At 39.0% G+C, this 18,977-nt stretch overlaps 1 protein-coding gene across 1 annotated transcript; it reads left to right on the forward strand.

Annotated features, from left to right (window-relative positions):
- Window positions 1-238: 238 nt before the first annotated feature.
- Rag1 (recombination activating 1) lies at window positions 239-11,328 on the forward strand. The gene is made up of 2 exons (XM_003463833.2): window positions 239-342; window positions 4,800-11,328. Exon 2 carries the CDS (start codon window positions 4,814-4,816, stop codon window positions 7,943-7,945), a length of 3,132 nt encoding a protein of 1,043 aa, XP_003463881.1. The 5' UTR covers window positions 239-342; window positions 4,800-4,813; the 3' UTR covers window positions 7,946-11,328.
- Window positions 11,329-18,977: the final 7,649 nt, after the last annotated feature.

The raw sequence follows: 18,977 nt of genomic DNA on the forward strand, positions 1-18,977 counted from the left end.
TCATTTCCAACCCAAACATTCTTGGGGAGTGAGCAGGCAGCTGGTGCTCCAGGGCTTACTCAGGCATGGCTACACACTCAGGTGCCCCAGCTAAACTTCCTGAAGAGCCAGGTGCAAGCAAACTGGGCTGGGGGCTTCTGCCCTCTGATTGGCTGCCATCACTTGTGGTTAGCTGTCTGTGGTGGAGAGGCTGGAAGGACAGTGGAGGTTGATAAATAACACAGTAGTATGCCCAGAAGGGCAAGAAAACAGGAGGCAACAGAAAGCACACTTTGCTGTCTCTTGGGTATTGAGTAATAGCAACCACTTCGCAGACTTTGGCCAGGCAACTTGCTGAGTGAGGTAACACTTGTATTTTTCATGCTCTCAGCCAAACTATTTGTCACATTTTTATGCTTCTAATCAGAAGTAATTGAGCTTCTTTCTTTGCAGGTGATGAGGGGAGGGAATGAGGGAAGCTGACATCAATTTTTTGTTTTTCTTTCTAATGTATGAAAATAGAAAAGGTACAAGAGGCCGAGTTGAGTTCAATGACAATAAGGCTCATGCAAAAATGCAGTATAGCTAAATTACTGTAAATGAGTACTGTTGGTAGAAGAAAGGTTAAGGAAAGCTTGTTTACTGAGTGTGTAAATGAATCAGCAGAGGGAAAGATGTGAGGCTTGTGGGAAGAAATACTGTAACTTCATATGAGAAAATAACCAGGAGCAAAGGAACTTTGCGTTGGAAGGAAAAGTGGTTTATTTTTTTCTTTCAGGTGTTGCCAGTGTTTTCTGGCATTTCTGAACTTGGTTGGATTAAGGGTAAAGTGACTGTTTCTTAAAATGTGATTTATGTGCCACTCAGACATCAGGATCACTGGAATGATTATTTAAGACATGCAGTTTCTAGAACTGCATCCCAGAAAAGCAGACTCTGTGGGAGCTGAGGATTTCCATGTTTTGATGTGTGTGTGTGGGAGGAAGTAATTTTCCTAGTGATATTGATTCATATCATTTTTGAGAACAGTCACGGTAGAGACCCTGCTTTGAGGTTATGTTCTTGAGTTTGGATTTCTGATCAGGTATTGTGACTTTCTGAAGTGGCTCCAGGAAAAAGTTACCTAGAGGAAGGGTAAGAATCATTGGGTTATTTGTGTAGATGGCTGCGACTCATAAAAAAGATTTTGATGCTATCTGTGTTTTGATGATTGGTGGTGTGTGGCAAGTAGCAAGCAATAATTTGAGGCAGAAATAAATGAATCGGTGGGACCACTGTGACCATGAAAGATCACACTTGGGCACAACTGGTCATTCTGAAGTTATGTAGATGAAGTTGTAGGTGCTAAGCAGAGAGACAGTGGGTGGAGGAGTAGAATATGTATGTTATAGGATAGGGAGCTGAGATGGAATGGGTGTTGTACTCCTGCTGTGGACCAGCTTGCTGAAGTAACTAATAATAACACCTACTTCCAACTACAGCTGCTACCTTGTCCAAGTTGCCCCGGGCCTCTTCGTTGACATGAATCCATGCCCTGTGGAGGGAGGGCCCCTTGCAGCTTGTTGGGACTGGAGCGAATCAATACCAGACCTCAGCCTTTTAGATTCTGAGGTTGGTCTATTGTGGAGACCTTTTTTTTAACAAGGGAGGAGATTAAACCTTTGCAATCTTTCTGAGTGTCAAAAGATGAATGCAAGATAATTCTTTCATAATCCTAACTTGATGCTCTTCACAGGTTATTTTAGTCCTCTTTCTATTTGCTTAATAGAAAAGAAAGACAGTGTAAAGAGAGTGGTCATATTTAAGATTTAGCTAGGTCAAACTCTTTTGGGAGAAATCTAAAAAGAAATGAGGGAAATGTGACATACACATTTGGTCTTTAAGACGTTGTGCAAAATGGTCAGGAAATTTAAAATATTTGTTTTGTAAAAAGTTCATGAAACAAAAATAAACTAAAAGTATCTTTTTACCAGTGATATTTTTATTTTTCAGAGCTTAAACACAATTTGGACTTTAGTATACTTCCTTCTGGGGTTTCTGTAAGTTTATATATATATAAATATGCAGAAATGAGACTCAACTTTACTTTTTACTCTTTCATGTGTCTTCTGCTTTTTGATGTGGACATCTTTCTGTATCATTGATTCATACAGAAATAGCATATATACACTAATAAATATAGAAAATTCAATTTTCTGTCTTTTCCGTTGTACATTTTAACCACAATTTATTTAATAATGACTTCTGGTAGTTACCTGACTTATTTCTTGTTTTTCAAAGTAACAAAAAAACTTTCAAACAAATCTCTGTCTTCATATAAATATGACTGTACTTGTAGAAATATTTCTATAGACTAACGTCCCAACAGATTTGTTATAACACAGATAATATAATGTAACTTTTAGAAGATGATGTTAAAATGACTACCAGACATTTTATATGAAATTACACTCCTCCCAACAATATAGGAAGATATTTTAATTTTTTCATGCTTTCACTGATGCTTAGGAATATCGATAGTTTGAATGTTAGTTCATTTCATTGGATAACTAAGCATATCTCACTCAATTTGAGTTTTAAAATTCCCATCTTTTTTCAAAAGTAGTGTTTTATTTTAATGGGTGAAAATTACAAGTAAGAATGAAAAAAATATAAAACATGTGTATGTAACATAATCTGCATGTTAGTATGTGCTCCTAAAACCTTAGGCACATTCTTCCTGTCTCCTTTTTACTTTTAGTTTGGAGAAACATTTACCAGTTGAATTAGAAAACAATCTGATATGTACTTTTAATTTGCATATTGGTGACTAATAATTACTTGGTGATGGCATTTTTTCTACAGGAATATTTACATTGATGCGTTTTGGTTGATTTTGGCATAATATTTCAGGGCAGTGGGAGTCAAGGGAGGAACCAGTAGGAGCGAGATTATTCTACGGTGCCTGCTGATTTACTCCATATAAAGAACCAGTATTTAACCTGTTGATTTTCAAAAGAATTACTGTTTATTTTTAAAACATTATCTTGGAACCCCAGGAATAAGTACTTTAGAAAAAACTGGGTAGTGAAACGCTAAAGATATGAAAAGGAATTTGGGGTTGAGTTCAAGTCACAAAGGCAGGGGCGCTGGGATGGCCTAACCTGTCACAGGAGAGAACTGAGAAACACAACTTAATGAAAAGCAACTTTGAGGTGTTTGCGGAGTTACATCTGAGATACTTTTGAGGTTACCGTGACCTTTGATATGGTTTGGAATGGTTTTATCTCTTAGTCCTGTGTCATGAATGTGACAGAATTTCCCTTTTTAACTAGACTTTTAGAAATTGTTTTTAATTTTTATGAAAAGCACCGATCTCTGAGGCATAATGCATACAAAATGGAAAAAACCTTGGGAGTTTAAAGAGAAAACTTAAAAGCTCATTGGGAGTCTCAGTCAAGATTAGTCCTTACCCTATTTACTCCTTCTCAGCGCTCCAAGTCCTGCTCCTGGTCCAAGTGTGTTTATCTGAGACTTGTTTCCATGGTTATGTGACAACAAAAATATCATCAATTTATTTAATTAAAACCATGCAAAAATATGTTGCGCAATACAACTGGTGGTAAAAACAATAAACTCAAGCAGATTTGAGAGAGATAGGTGGGATGGTATATTAAAAATACTGTTGGTCTTTTCAATTGAATGTTAAATATTTTGGGACAATTGAGCTAATTAGGTCCAAATAATACTGAGGTGGCGTTATCTAGTTTTTGTTTGCATTCCTACTGAGGCCAGCTCTACAGCAAAGCTGGGTAGGATGTCTTCCAATATGTGATTTTTTTACACAGAAGCAAAACATTTCTTCCACCCCTTCTTATTATAAAGTGTAGTGCTAATGACCATTGACTGGTAAAGACTGTCAGATTGACCCATGTTGAGTTTTATCTGAAACCACTTAAATTTTCATATTAAAAGTCCTAATTTAGCATGTTAGTATATGCATGCTATGGTTTGTTGCAGGTTTAAAGAGCTCTCTGGTTTTTGTTTCTAATGCAAACATGGCCTTATAATTTACAGCAGCATTCGCTAATTAAAATTGTAAGCATAATTACTATCCATGATACTTATTATTAGTTTGCATCCATAAAGCTCAAAATTAACTTCATCCTTTCACCTAGTGAGTAATTAGTTTCTTTGGGTTTGTAGCTTTATCATTCCTTTATGATTGGTTTGGAAGAAATAAACAACCAACCTCCCAGAAGACTGCTTTAAAAAGCTAGAAATATATTGTCCAGCTAGTGCAATGAGGCTAATACAGTGTGGAAAATATTGCTTTTCTTTGGTTTTAGTAGCCAGTTTAATCTTTGCATTTACTCACAAATACCTACTAAGCACTTACTGTGCTTAGGAACATTGCAAAGAAAAAGATGAATCACTCTGTCTCCAAAGACTTTGTTTTTGTGGAAAAAGAAGTAAATTTTACACACATGTATGTGGTATTTAAAATTATATATACGCAAATATAAAATTATATATACACAGTTCAAACACTGTGAGACCATAGAATGACTATTCTTTGCTGTGTGGTCAGCATATAATATTATATGATAGAATAGGAGATTTATTAAATAACTTTTGAAGGGCTGGGGATTTAGCTCAGTGGTGTAAGTGCCTGCCCAGCAAGCACCAGGTCATGAGTTTGATCTCCAGTAAAAAATAAATGAAATAATAACTTTTGAAAATAATAATTGAATAGATACATCACAGTTTTTATTACTTGCAAGGTGTATTAATAGGATATTGACACTTTCTGTAACTGGACTTGTTTTCACTGTCCCTAGGTACCTCAGCCAGCATGGATGTCTCTTTGCCACCCAGTTTGGGACTCAGTTCTGCCCCTGATGAAATTCAACATCCACATATTAAATTTTCAGAGTGGAAATTTAAACTATTCAGGGTGAGATCCTTGGAAAAGGCACCTGGAGAAGCTCAAAAGGAAAAGGATTCTTGTGAAGGGAAAACCTCCCTAGAGCAGTCTCCTGTGGTCCTGGACAAACTTGGTGGCCAGAAGCCAGTGCTGACTCAGCCTGCACTGAAGCCCCATCCCAAGTTTTCTAAGAAATCGCTTGATGATGGGAAAGCAAGAGAAAAAGCAATTCACCTAGCCAACCTTCGACACTTCTGCCGCATCTGTGGGAATTCTTTCAAAACTGATGAGTACAACAGGAGATACCCAGTCCACGGGCCTGTGGATGCTAAAACCCAAGTCCTTTTAAGAAAGAAGGAGAAAAGGGCCACTTCCTGGCCAGACCTCATTGCCAGGGTTTTCCGGATTGATGTGAAAGCAGATGTTGACTCGATCCACCCCACCGAGTTCTGCCATAACTGCTGGAGCATCATACACAGGAAGTTCAGTGGGGCCCCACGTGAGGTTTACTTCCCAAGGAACGCAATTATGGAGTGGTACCCACACAACCCATCCTGTGACATCTGCCAGATGGCCCGTCAGGGACTCAAGAGGAAGAGACATCATCTAAATGTGCAGGTCAGCAAAAAATTCAAAGCTATGCTTGACCGAGCCAAACAAGCCCGTCAGCGCAAGAGGAGAGCTCAGGCAAGGATCAGAAACAGAAGGGAAGTCATGAAGAAGCTCACCAGCTGTGGTAAGATACATCTCAGCACCAAGCTCCTGGCAGTGGACTTCCCCGCACACTTCGTGAAGTCCATTTCCTGCCAGATTTGTGAGCACATCCTTGCCGATCCTGTGGAGACCACCTGTAAACATGTATTCTGCAGAATCTGCATCCTCAGATGCCTCAAAGTCATGGGCAGCTACTGTCCCTCTTGTTGCTATCCATGTTTCCCTACTGACCTGGAGAGTCCTGTGAAGTCCTTTCTGAGCATCTTAAATTCTCTGATGGTGAAATGTCCAGCCAAAGAGTGCAATGAGGAAGTCAGCTTGGAAAAATACAATCAGCATGTCTTAAGCCACAAGGAATCAAAAGAGACTCTTGTACATATTAACAAAGGAGGCCGACCCCGTCAACATCTTCTGTCACTGACTCGGAGAGCTCAGAAGCACCGGCTGAGGGAGCTTAAGATGCAAGTGAAAGCTTTTGCTGACAAAGAAGAAGGTGGAGATGTGAAGTCTGTGTGCCTGACCTTGTTTTTGCTGGTGCTGAGGGCAAGGAATGAACACAGACAAGCTGATGAGCTGGAGGCCATCATGCAGGGTCGGGGCTCTGGCCTGCAGCCTGCTGTTTGCTTGGCCATTCGTGTCAACACTTTTCTCAGCTGCAGTCAATACCACAAGATGTACAGGACTGTGAAAGCCATCACAGGCAGGCAGATTTTTCAGCCTTTGCATGCCCTTCGGAATGCTGAGAAGGTCCTTCTGCCAGGCTACCACCCCTTTGAGTGGCAGCCACCTCTGCAGAATGTTTCCTCCAACACTGATGTTGGCATTATTGATGGACTGTCTGGGCTTTCATCCTCTGTGGACGATTACCCAGTGGACACCATTGCTAAGAGGTTCCGCTACGATGCGGCTTTGGTATCAGCTCTGATGGACATGGAAGAAGACATCTTGGAAGGTATGCGGGCCCAAGACCTTGATGATTACCTAAATGGTCCCTTCACAGTGGTGGTCAAAGAGTCTTGTGATGGGATGGGGGATGTGAGTGAGAAGCACGGGAGTGGACCAGCAGTTCCTGAAAAGGCAGTCCGTTTCTCATTCACAGTCATGAGAATTACTATAGCCCATGGCTCCCAGAACGTGAAGGTGTTTGAGGAAGCCAAACCTAACTCTGAACTGTGTTGCAAGCCATTGTGCCTTATGCTGGCCGATGAGTCTGATCACGAGACCCTGACTGCCATCCTGAGCCCTCTCATTGCAGAGAGGGAGGCCATGAAGAGCAGTGAATTACGGCTGGAGATGGGAGGCATCCTCAGGACCTTCAAGTTCCTCTTCAGGGGTACTGGCTATGATGAAAAACTTGTCCGGGAAGTGGAAGGCCTCGAGGCTTCTGGCTCTGTCTACATTTGCACTCTTTGTGATGCCACTCGTCTGGAAGCCTCTCAGAATCTTGTCTTCCACTCCATAACCAGAAGCCACACTGAGAACCTGGAGCGCTACGAGGTCTGGCGTTCCAACCCATACCATGAGTCAGTAGAAGAGCTACGAGATCGAGTGAAAGGAGTCTCAGCCAAACCTTTCATTGAGACAGTCCCTTCCATAGACGCGCTCCACTGTGACATTGGCAATGCAGCCGAATTCTACAAGATTTTCCAGCTAGAGATAGGGGAGGTGTATAAAAATCCCAACGCTTCCAGAGAGGAGAGGAAGAGATGGCAGGCCACCTTGGACAAGCATCTCCGAAAGAAAATGAACCTGAAGCCAATCATGAGAATGAATGGCAACTTTGCCAGGAAGCTCATGACTAAAGAGACTGTGGAGGCAGTTTGTGAATTAATTCCTTCCACAGAGAGACACGAAGCTCTCAGGGAGCTGATGGACCTTTACCTGAAGATGAAACCAGTGTGGCGCTCCACATGCCCTGCTAAAGAGTGCCCAGATTCCCTCTGTCAGTACAGTTTCAATTCCCAGCGTTTCGCTGAGCTTCTCTCTACCAAGTTCAAATACAGATATGAAGGCAAAATCACCAATTATTTTCACAAAACTTTGGCACATGTTCCCGAAATTATCGAGAGGGATGGCTCCATAGGGGCATGGGCTAGTGAGGGAAATGAGTCTGGCAACAAATTGTTCAGGCGCTTCCGGAAAATGAATGCCAGGCAGTCCAAGTGCTATGAGATGGAAGATGTCCTGAAACATCACTGGTTATACACTTCCAAATACCTCCAGAAGTTTATGAATGCTCACAATGCATTAAAGAATTGTGAGTTTAGCATGAGCTCCAGTGCAACCTTAGCAGACCCATTAGGCATAGAAGACTCTCTGGAAAGCCAGGATTCAATGGAGTTTTAAGTAGGGAAACCACTTATGAGTTGGTTTTTGCAGATGAGTTCTCCTTTGGGTTGCATTGCGGTCTTCTCTTAGGCACCTTTCACTGCGGGGTGTGGGGCCTCACCACCTAAGAGGTGGCAAGCTGGGGGAGAGACCACAGGTGCTGTAACCACATCAGGAACGGATAACTGATGAGCTGATGGCTTGAGCTGCTTAGTGAGTTCCAAAAAGCAACAGGAGAAATCAGTTATTTGAAAGCACAATAACTTAGAACAGGAGTTCCAGCGGGGGGATCAGAGATGAAAAAAGATATGTGTGTGTGTACCACTGAGGGCCGTGAAAATCAAAGCCAAGGTTGTCAAAGAACAACCAATGAGGCCAGGAAAGGAGTTTGTTTTGCAGTTTTCTTTTATTCTCCTCAATTTATTAGATTTTGTATTAAGATACAGTAAGTCTTTTCTATTTCATTTTTATAGGATTCTTTATTTTATGAATTTTGCATATCTTAGTCTGTAAGATTCAAAAAAGCCTTTTAGGTTTCTCTAACAATGCCTTACATTGATAAGGCACGATGCTCTTTACAGGGACTCTCAATGCCTTTTCTGATTTGGTACGTTTGTTCAGAAATACCCCATATCAAGAAAAGTTTTAGAAAATCAACCCTTTTCTATCATTTGTTTAAATGATATCTCTACTGTTACATTCAGAGTTTAGCAGGTCATTTGCTGTCATGAATTTTTCAGTAATGGGGTTGGAGAATACACTCCTAGATAGAGCTAGCTTTTAAATCATCCAATAATATATGTTCTCTTAACTTAGCTATCAGTAGCCAAGTTTATGTCTTTAAATTTCAAATAGTTTAGAATATCTAAATGTTTTCCCATACAATCTCAAGGCCAAAGACTTTTACAAATTCCCATGGGCTCACTGTCTAAGAATAGATTTACTGTTTTGCTGAAAATGTCTGATTTTCACTACATAAAATCTGGCTCAATTTTATTAAATCCAGGTTTCTCAGATTCTTCCTTTCTGTGTTATTATTTCAATTATGATTAGTTTATTTTCAGTATATTCAAATTTTAGTCGTTGGTAACTTTGCAATTTTCCTGCCTGTTAAATTTATTATGAAATTATTATTTCATAATACAACGGAAGAGTTAACATTTGTACATTGTTTATTTTTTGTGACTTTAAGAATTTGCTTTTTCTTTCTTTTTTTTTTTCCCATGGTACTGGGATTTGAATTCATGGACTTGCAAATGTTTGCTAGGCAAATTCTGTACCATCAAGATACATCCCTTATCCTTTTCTATTTTTTAATTTTGGGAGAGTCTCATTAAGTTGTCCAGGCTGGCACTGAACTTGCTTGCCTCTGACCTCAGCCTCCTGAATAACTGAGGCTACTGGTGTCTACCACCTCAGTTGGCATGTTTGGAAGTTTTTTTTTTTTTTTTTTTCATTCATTTTGCCTTATCACTTTCTGGGGTAGGCTTATTATCCCCAGGGTTAAATGATATACCCTGAATTATAGGGACAATAAATATCTGATTTTTTTTGAGTCCAGGTTTGGGGGCAGAGTTGGATGAGTTTTTTAATCATTTGCATATTTTGGGCTGTTTGATAGAAGAAAGTGCTAACCCTCCAGAGTCCATAAATCTCTGGTTGGTGGCTCCAGTTATTTGAAAACTATTGTCTGCATCCTTAGGAATTTGGGATTTGCCAGTTGCTGGCAATTTAGAGCAGGCATGAGATTTTATATGCCAGTGAGTCATAATGATATGTTAGTGTTAATTAGTTTTTTTCTTCCTTTGATTTTATTGGCCATAATTGCCAATCTTCATACACAGTATATCAAAGAGCTTTGTAATTTAGTTGTCAAATGTGCATCAGTGACATTAGCCTAAATGGTATGCATTTGATGATTTGCAGGGACTGAACTCAGTTTTTTCCATATAGCAATTCTCATTGTCTTTTATATGCAGAATATCAAAGACATTTGTAATTTAGTTGTCAAAACATATACATATTTTAATGCTGCAGTTCTTGAAAACTGTTTTGCATGTTGAAAATGAAAGGGCTTCTAAGTCGTCCCTTTGTTTCATCCTGCTTAGACATGTCTCTGCCCTAATACACAGCTAAATTCAGGTACATAGCATGCTCCCTGAAGCATGCTGGTGCTGATTTTTAGATTTTTCCCTCCATTTTCACTCTGTTACTCGATTGGTAGCACTGTAAATACTTCCCAATATTAATTTCCCCCCTTTTGCATCGTAGGAACTATTTTATGTGACTAAGAGCATGATTTATAGCACAACCTTCCCGATAATCTCCTAATAAGATTATATGTTGATAGACCCTAGAAGCATCTAGTTGCAGGATTTCAATATGCAGAATTTATGCCTATGGTTATTTTTTTGCTCTCATTGTTAAGAGTGCAATATTGTAGATCCTGGTGTTATATTTGAGTTTTATTTTTAACAATGCCCATTGCAAATGCAGTCATATACCCTAGGGAAATTCACCACACTGAATGGAACATTTTTTTTTAACAAGCGTAGACTAGGACTTCAGCAGTGCAATACATTTTCCTCCCATGAAACCCACTCCTACAAGTTGTCCTGCCAACCCCCTGGGGTACACTGCAGGGACCAGTGATAATGGCTGATGACAATTGATGAATGGCTGACAGGAGGTTAAGAAATACCTTGGGATTAATAAGCACATGCCTAGATACCACAGCAGAAGCGAAAGATGTCTTTTTCTTCCAGGAGAGCTGGAATTTAGTATTGCCTCAATTTATTTTCACAAAATATAGATGAAGATAAAGATTTTTCTTTTTGGTTCCACTGTAGGTCTTGAGTTGCATCCAACAGAATTCAGATTATACACAGCTAGAAGGTAGGATTTATAGGTGGTTGGGAGGAACAAGTTGTTTCACAATGCATCATCCACTTATTAAAGGGTTAGGAAAACATGCGCCTAGGTACCAGAGTACATCCCTGGGCTTCAGCTATTGTTACTGTATGACAGGTGATCTGTTCTTTCCATATTAAGAGATGTTAAGGAAGAGTAGTTACTTTATACCCACTTCACTTTTCCCTCTTTGACTATAGAAATCTATATAAATATACCTCAGAATTGATTATTGATGAGCTATTTCTCTTGGTGGTCTTGCACTTTCACTTTATTTTCTCACAAATAATAATGCAATTTATTTAATAGCTTCCAGAACTTTCTTATTTTTCTTTCAGAGGAAGTTCAGGTACCAGGATGCAATGGATTTATTTGTGGAGGTGAGCACCTCTGTTTCCATGTTAACTGCTTTTGAATGAAAGGAAATATGAATTTCATTACTTATTTTTATATTTTGATATTTGCAATCACATTATGGTTATTGTTAACAATTTTGTGTTTAAGTATTTGAAATAAAAGCTTAAGTTCTGAAAAGAGTGGGTGTTGTGATTTACATTATTATATTATTACATATTAATAACATTGAGTACAGCACTTAAAAATGAGCACATTGATCCTCAAAGGAAATGCAGAATAAATTTGGTGAACTTTGAAAGAGAGGGGGATTGTTTACTGATAAAGAGTATAATTTATCTTAATGCAGGGTGAGACCATTTGGCTCCAGATAATTAAGACTATTTTTTATTATTTATTTCTACATGTTTGCAACACATATTAATTACATTAATCTTGGGGAATTGAAATGTATGTTTCAATATCATCACATTTTAATCATCTTTTCTTCCCCTCTCCCTACCAACCCCTCTCTCTCCCCTTCCCCAAACCCTCTTCGCATGTCCATGAAGACTATAGGGAAGTAGACTTTTTAAAAAATTTTATTTTAAAGAGAATAAAACCAAGCAAAATAAAACAGAATATAATAAAGCCAATCAAAACAAGATAGCATAAATGACACAGGATTTCAAAACAAGATAATAGGAAATCAACAATGGTTACCATAATACCTCTTATTTGAGTCACTAAAAACAAAACAATGAATGGATTACAGGACTGAGAAACAAGATAACAGTAAATCCAAAATGGCTACCATAATATGTCTTGTTATGTTTGAAATAGCTGCCCATGCCATCAGATATAATAAAATCAAACAAGATAAAACATAATAAAACCCAACCAAACAAGACAATGAGAATGATACGGAATTTCAAAACAAGATAATAGGGAATTAACAATGGCTACCACCTTCAGAAGGAGATCCCTCATAGATGCTACACTGCATAGCATTATCCTCTGAATAGGTGATCAGACTGTTGACTTAAGCCTGCAAAGTCAGTGAAATGCTAAATACTGAAAAAATTAAGTTGCATTTTACTTCATTAGCTGTCATCATGTATTTCTCGAATCAGCTGGTTGCTTATGCGGAGGCAGGGGGACTGGCTCTTGTCTCCCTGCCCATGTAACAGAAGGGGTTGGCATCTGGATCTCCCCCAGTCAGACTCACAGGAGGTCTTACCTTCTTTTTTTTTTTTTTTTGTCTTTTTCCTTTTTATCGGTACCAGGGATCAAACTCACAACTGCCTGCTTGCAAGGCAGGCGCTTATGCTGCTGAGCTAAATCCTCAGCCCCAGTCTTACCTTCTTGTTGACTTCTTGTTCTCCTCCCTTGTAGTCCATAAAAGGTGCTGACTTACCACTCTGAAAGTGCCCAATCTCATCTGATCTGGGAAGCTAAGCAGGGTCAGACCTTGGATGGGAAGTAGGCTTTGAATCGTAAATCTTTTGATTTTTTAAAAATTGTTTGAGAATCTGATAAATACAGACTTCCTCCGGAATATCCCTTTGCTTGTATGCTTTAAATTTTGGTCAGAATTTTTGTTGTTTATCCAGGACCACTTCATTTATAGCAAAATTATCTAGAGCTCAGATTCTTTTGTTCATTGCTTTTGATAATAATAATACATAGCTTCTATGTACTGAACTTTTTTTGGTGGCAGACACTTTGCATACATTTTCTTTGATCCCTTTGACTGGAGTACTGCTGTGAGCGCCACACTACATATGAGGTCATCTAAGTCAGCCAGAAAACGGCAGAACCGTGCTGCCACTGGCACACTCTTCCCTCCAGCTCTGGTCCACTCACCTTGTACAATGTGGTCCTTTCTCTGCTTTACTGGAGGCGTCCTTACTGCCTTTCACTCAGGACTGAAATTCAGACCCACTACCTTTCTCGTGCTATACCAGTTTTCAAAATATTGAAATAGATCTTCACTTATAGATAGGTACTGCAAGGCTCAAGCATCTCTTCTTAGCCTCATGGCCTCCCTCCAAGAGCCCTGGATCACTCCACAATCCTGCAAGTGGCAGGTTAATTCCTAGAAGAGCTGAGGCCTTCTGCATCTGACTTTTTTTTTTAGTTGGACTGTTACTCTTACCTTTAAGAATGTACCATTTTTTTTTTAATCTTTGAAGGCTCAGCTAAGGTTTGCATTTTTCCTGATATACTTTCCAAATAAGTCAGCCAAATAGTGGTAGGATGTCTTCCCTGAACAGACAGTGTGTGCCTGGCATTGGAGACAGTGGTGAACAGAAGAGACAATTTCTGTTTGCAAAGAGGTAAGCAAGGTAGACTTTAAATCAGCAATAAGACTAATAATCACTTGATTATTAGTAGATGTCATGAAGGGAAAGCACCAGGAGCAGTCAGTAAAATTGTGTGTGATGTACAATAGGGTAGTAGAATTTAAACTGGGATGTCAGACAAATCATTTGTGGAGAAGGAAGAAGGAATAAATGACATCAGGGAATCAGTTACATGGGGTGATGGACCAGGAGCGGACTTAGCTGGTAAGGAGACCCTGAGGTCGGACAGCAATTAGAAGTACTTAGGACTTTCAGGAACACAGTGAGTAGGAGCAAACAAAGCGGGTGGGGCCTGCATGACTTGAGGAATCAGGGAGAAGCTTTGCAGGCAGGACTTGGTGGACTTACCTGTTGGAGACCACTTCAAACAGCTCTGAGCAGGATTTAAATTTTACTAATTGGCTTTCTATGTTTGTCTGTGAGTCTGTCCTAGGCCTAGGTCCCTTGCCTGGCAACGGGAGCTGGTTCATAGTAAGTGAACCTCTATGCATCTGATCCTGGCTGAGGCCTGTAGTGGCCTGTGAGGCCAGAGATAGCTCAAAGGGCAAGATAAAGCCACAGGTGCGGACACTCTGGCTCCAACCCCAATTAATTAGGTAGAGACTGCAGCTGCAAAGATTACTCTCCTCGGGGCTGGGGATTTAGCTCAGCGGCATAAGCGCCTGCCTTGCAAGCAGGCAGTCGTGAGTTCAATCCCTGGTACCGATAAAAAAACGAAAAAAAGACAAAAAAAAAAAAAAAAAAAAAAAGATTACTCTCCTCTAGTCTCACTTCTACCATGTCTTTATGATAAGACAGTGATAATGAATTGACTTGATTCATTCAAGGGAGTCTTCCTTGAAGTGACTCCCAAGGTCCTGCTCATTGCCTGCACTTTCCTCAGTCTCTCTGCCCTTTGTCTTTGGTCCTAATAGAAGTGGACTGATCCAGAGAATCCTTTGTCATTACCCTTGAAACCTCGAGCTAAATTAAAGGGTTTTGACCCTCCTAAAAATCATACAATTTTTCTCTTTATTTAACCTCCGCCTCTCATTTGGGAGATCGAGGATCTAGGACAGAACCCGATACTTATCCTAAGTGCAAAAGGAAACCATCCAAGAGTTTGAGGTATACAAATGGTGCAGTGATACCAGAGTGAAGCATTGTGGGTGATTTTGGAAGATATTATGCATGGGGGATTTGCCCTGGTCTAAGAAGGCTCATGCATAATATTTAAATGGCATGATAGCAATTTTAAACATTTTTTCTTTACTTCAGTGGTACACTGCCTATGAACTCATATAACTCACTCTCTCAGATGTGTCTAGGCCTAGAGAGGAAGAGATGAAGGGAGGTTCCGCAGAAAAGACATCCTCATCTTTTCATGAAGTTAGCACTACTTCCCCTGGCTTTCGCTTGCTTTCTTATGGAAATTTCCTTTTATCGCCTCCTGACCTTTATGTAATAATTTTTTAAAATTTCTGGTGATGACAGCATATTTCTTCCTTCAAACTATATGCATCATGACTCGCTTGGAGGTCAAGGCCTGTGTATTTCTACATGAAAGTCTGATCACAGTCTATACCAGTCTCACACAGCCATCTTTTCGTGTTAGTGTTTAAGGAGTTCACAGTTGAAAGAAGGGTTCAAAACTGATTTGGTCCTTTTCCTTTTTTTGAATTATTACTATGCATTTCATCTGTTATGTCAAATCGTCTATTTTATATTTTCCATTATCTTTCTTATAACATCTCTTCAGTAGAGGTCAATATAGTAAAACAAACTGATATTTTGGCTCTTTTTGAGACAGGGTCTTTAAATTATCGAAGGAGGGTCTTGAACTACCAATCATCTTGCCTCCGATTCCCACAATACTAAGATTACTGGGGTGGGCATGTGCCATAGTGTCCAGCTCTGACTTACTGTTATCAGTAAGTCCTAGGTTTTTTCCCTAAGGAGTTGTTCTTGTGTGGGTAACCTAATCCAATCAGGCAATTCCATTTCTTCAAGCATATTATTTTATTTTTTATTACTTTCCTGTCCTATCTCTTCACTCCTGACACTGTTCTACAATGAGACTTAAATTTTCTTAAAGATGAACTTCCTGGTTTTTGTCTGTTTTTCAGGTTTCAAAATATTTAATGTGGCTTTTGGAATTTTAATAGATGCTTTCTTGTTGAAACCCGAAAGATGACTTGTTATAGAGAAATTGAGCCATAGATTTCTGGTGACTTTTAAACTACATGTAATAATTAGCCTTTTTAAAAGAAAGTTGATAATTTTTTATTCTCATGAATATAGTTGAATTGAATTTCTATTTTTTGAATTGATATCCAGAGATGGGATGAAGCATTAGTTCTCATGGAAATAAGTGTGAAGTATTAGATGTTCCCTGACAGAATAAGGTTTGGGACAGTGTGATGTCATTTACTGTAAATTTCAAGTCAAACAGCAGTGTTCCATACTAGTGTGGAGATTTGGTGGCGTGTAAGTAATTTGGAATTCTTGTCACTGTGGATTACAATGGCTGTCTGTTACATCTAAATTTACCGTGAAATCTATTTTAATCCTGTAAGAACTCTTTTCACTAGAAAAAGGAAATCTTTAACGTAAGATTTCCTTCTGTGAATCGTGCTGTACTTTTGGTTTCCAAACTCTATTTGAACAAGATGCTGTTTAGCACACAAAGAGTTTGTTTCACAATTCATCATTCACTTATTAAAAGATCAGAAAAACATTGAGACAGCAGCTGAAGAAGTGAACTCATTTAAGTCTACATATCAAGAACTTAATTCCATTGGATTCAGTGAATATTTATAGAGCAGCTAAACTCTGCCAGAAACTGTGCTTTCTGTTAAGGGCACAAAGTCAAAGAAGAAACTGTTCTTTCTTTTATATACCCTGATGTCGAAGAGAAAAGGCAGTATAAAAATAATTGTTCTATGTGGATAGGTGCCATGGAGAGGTGGCTTAGGGAGAAAGGTGAGCATTCTACCCTGCTTACGCTGTAAACTTCATAGAGAACATCAAGAGTGAATTAAAACTTCGAAGTATGGTAACTAGGCACTGGGGGAGACGGGAGACTAATTAAGACATTGTTTAAATATTCAAAGCAGAAGGCACTAAGGGTACTGGCAATGCATGTATGTGTAGTTCTGATTCTAGTTTAACAGCTATATTAATACCCTTCATTACTACTTCAAGATAAATGAGGCTATTTCATCTTCCAACTGGAAGAGGTTTGGCGTTGATAGAGACTCAAGTCTCTATCAATATGTGAGAGGGGAGGAAGTCTGTACAGAAGCGTATCATGGCACACGACATTTGGATTTTCCCCAAGAGAAATGAGGAGTCATTCATGAGTTTTCATCAATAAAATACTAGGTTTTGATTTTTGGAATGATTGTTTTCAATGAGCCAGGATCAGAGTATAGGGAAGGTTAGAGAGGCTAGCATAATTGAGATAACCGAATGCTTACTCTTAATGGGATGTACTAGAGGAGGCTTCCCTTTGTGGGACCTCTGCATGATGTTTGCTATGTGCCCATAGCGCCTATGAACCTTGGCTCACCCCGGAAATGAAGGCTGAGACCCTGGTTGTACCAATCAGAGAAATAATACTTTGTAGAAAATCAGCTTGCCCCTGCAAATACCAACAAGGCAGAGATATCACTTTGAGCCTCTTCCTGCCATGCAGCTCGCTTGCTGTGAGGCAGCTCCTTCCCTCGCCTTTGCAATATTATTAGTAAAACTTCTGCTTTCCTTTCCTTTTGTTAGCTGAGTGTCTCATTGTACTCAGGGGAGACTTTCGGTTCTGGGTCAGCCTTGTATCACCCCTTGCTTTCAAGCCTAAGTGGAAAAATGAACTAGGGAGGCAGAGGGTCTCTTCACAGGAGAACCCTACTTTCCCAAACCTCCACCTGATGCCACAGGAGGAGGACAATAGTAAGAGGACTGAAGACAGGAAAACTAATTAGGACATTGTTTAAATATTCAAGGTGGAAGGTACTGAGGGTAATAGCAATGTATATACATGTAGTTTTGATTCTAGTTTAGTACAGATATATTAGTACCCTTCATTACTCCTTTAAGATACATGAGAATATATATGTATATAGTCAGAGACTGGCTGGTGAGCACTACAGCTATTTCATGTTTTTTGGACACACAGCTACACTTCATTTCCTAGTCCTGTATTGTCTAGGTGGGGTCATGAGACTAGTTGTTCCCAGAGGTATGTCAGGAGATGATTGTTCTCACATACAGGACAAAGTATTTACCTTCTCCATGCACTCCTTTCTTTTATCTGTTTCTAAAGTGGTAAGAATGCATGATAGAGATAAAAGTGACAGATTTGTCAAATACAAGTACCCTGGGTCCTTGAGGCACAGCTTGGAGGACAAGCACTCAAGTGAGTAGGTTGAAAAGAATGCTTCTATTAGACTTCACATGAGCAAGAAATAAACTTTGTTTAATCACTGAATCGCTTTGGATTTTTTTGGTAGTATCCAGAGTTAATTATTCTAATACTTACTTTCCTCCTGTTTTATATAATAATGTCAGAGTTTTTTTTTTTTTAATTTTATTTAAGGAGAAAAGAAAAAAAAAGCAGGGAAAGGGTAGAAGTTATACAGATTTACAGAAAAAAATGAACAGTAGGAAATCACTAGTTAATGGATTACATATTGTCATCTTAGAAATAATTGTTCAAGTCACAAAATTAAAGCTTGTAAAGTGGACATTCCATCAATGATACTGCAAACAGTTCTGTTCATTGATCCAATAAAACTCTGTGATATCATTTTCTATCTTATACACTTAAATATACCTGCAGTTATATAGTTTGGAGCACTTTCTTTTCCTCTCTTTTGTACCATGACTATTACACATTTTGGGTTTCATTGCTCCCACGGTTCTTATTACTTTTTTGGAAGAGAGTAAAACCAAATGTGACATAACAGAACAGAATTGGTCAAGTCAAAAGGGTGGACATAATAGATAATGTAAAAACATAATACAAGGTGATCAACAATGGTTACCATAATGCCTCCCGCTATCTCTAATAGAATTGCCTGTATCATTAGTTAAAATACAATTGAACAAAACAGTAAAGAATAAAACCGAATGTCAGAGTTTTGTTGGCTTCATTGTCACGTATATCCTTTGCTTCTTTAGTACCTTTATTTTTTAGTTCTCTCTCACTGAAATATGTTAGACACTTAGGGTTCAGTGGTAAATAATGAGATCTCTGCCATGATGGAATTAGGAATCTAGAGGAGGAAAAGATAAGCACTAGTATAATAATTGTAGCAAAGAGTAATTGTGTTTTTGCTGAAATGGCTTGCCCACAATGGGAGACAGATAGAACTGGAGAATTTAATTCAGTTCAGTTCAACAACACTTTGAATGTCTACAGTATGCCACACATTAAGTTGTGCACACAGTATAGAGGAATTACAAAG

Source organism: Cavia porcellus, unplaced genomic scaffold (genome assembly GCF_034190915.1).
Source record: "Cavia porcellus strain 051 isolate PalLab524CR breed Dunkin Hartley unplaced genomic scaffold, mCavPor4.1 scaffold_17, whole genome shotgun sequence".
Taxonomy (NCBI): Eukaryota; Metazoa; Chordata; class Mammalia; order Rodentia; family Caviidae; genus Cavia; species Cavia porcellus.

What these genes read in the sequence shown, in the direction of transcription:
- Rag1 (XM_003463833.2), top strand. Translation starts at nt 4,814, where the DNA reads ATGGATGTCTCTTTGCCACCCAGTTTGGGACTCAGTTCTGCCCCTGAT.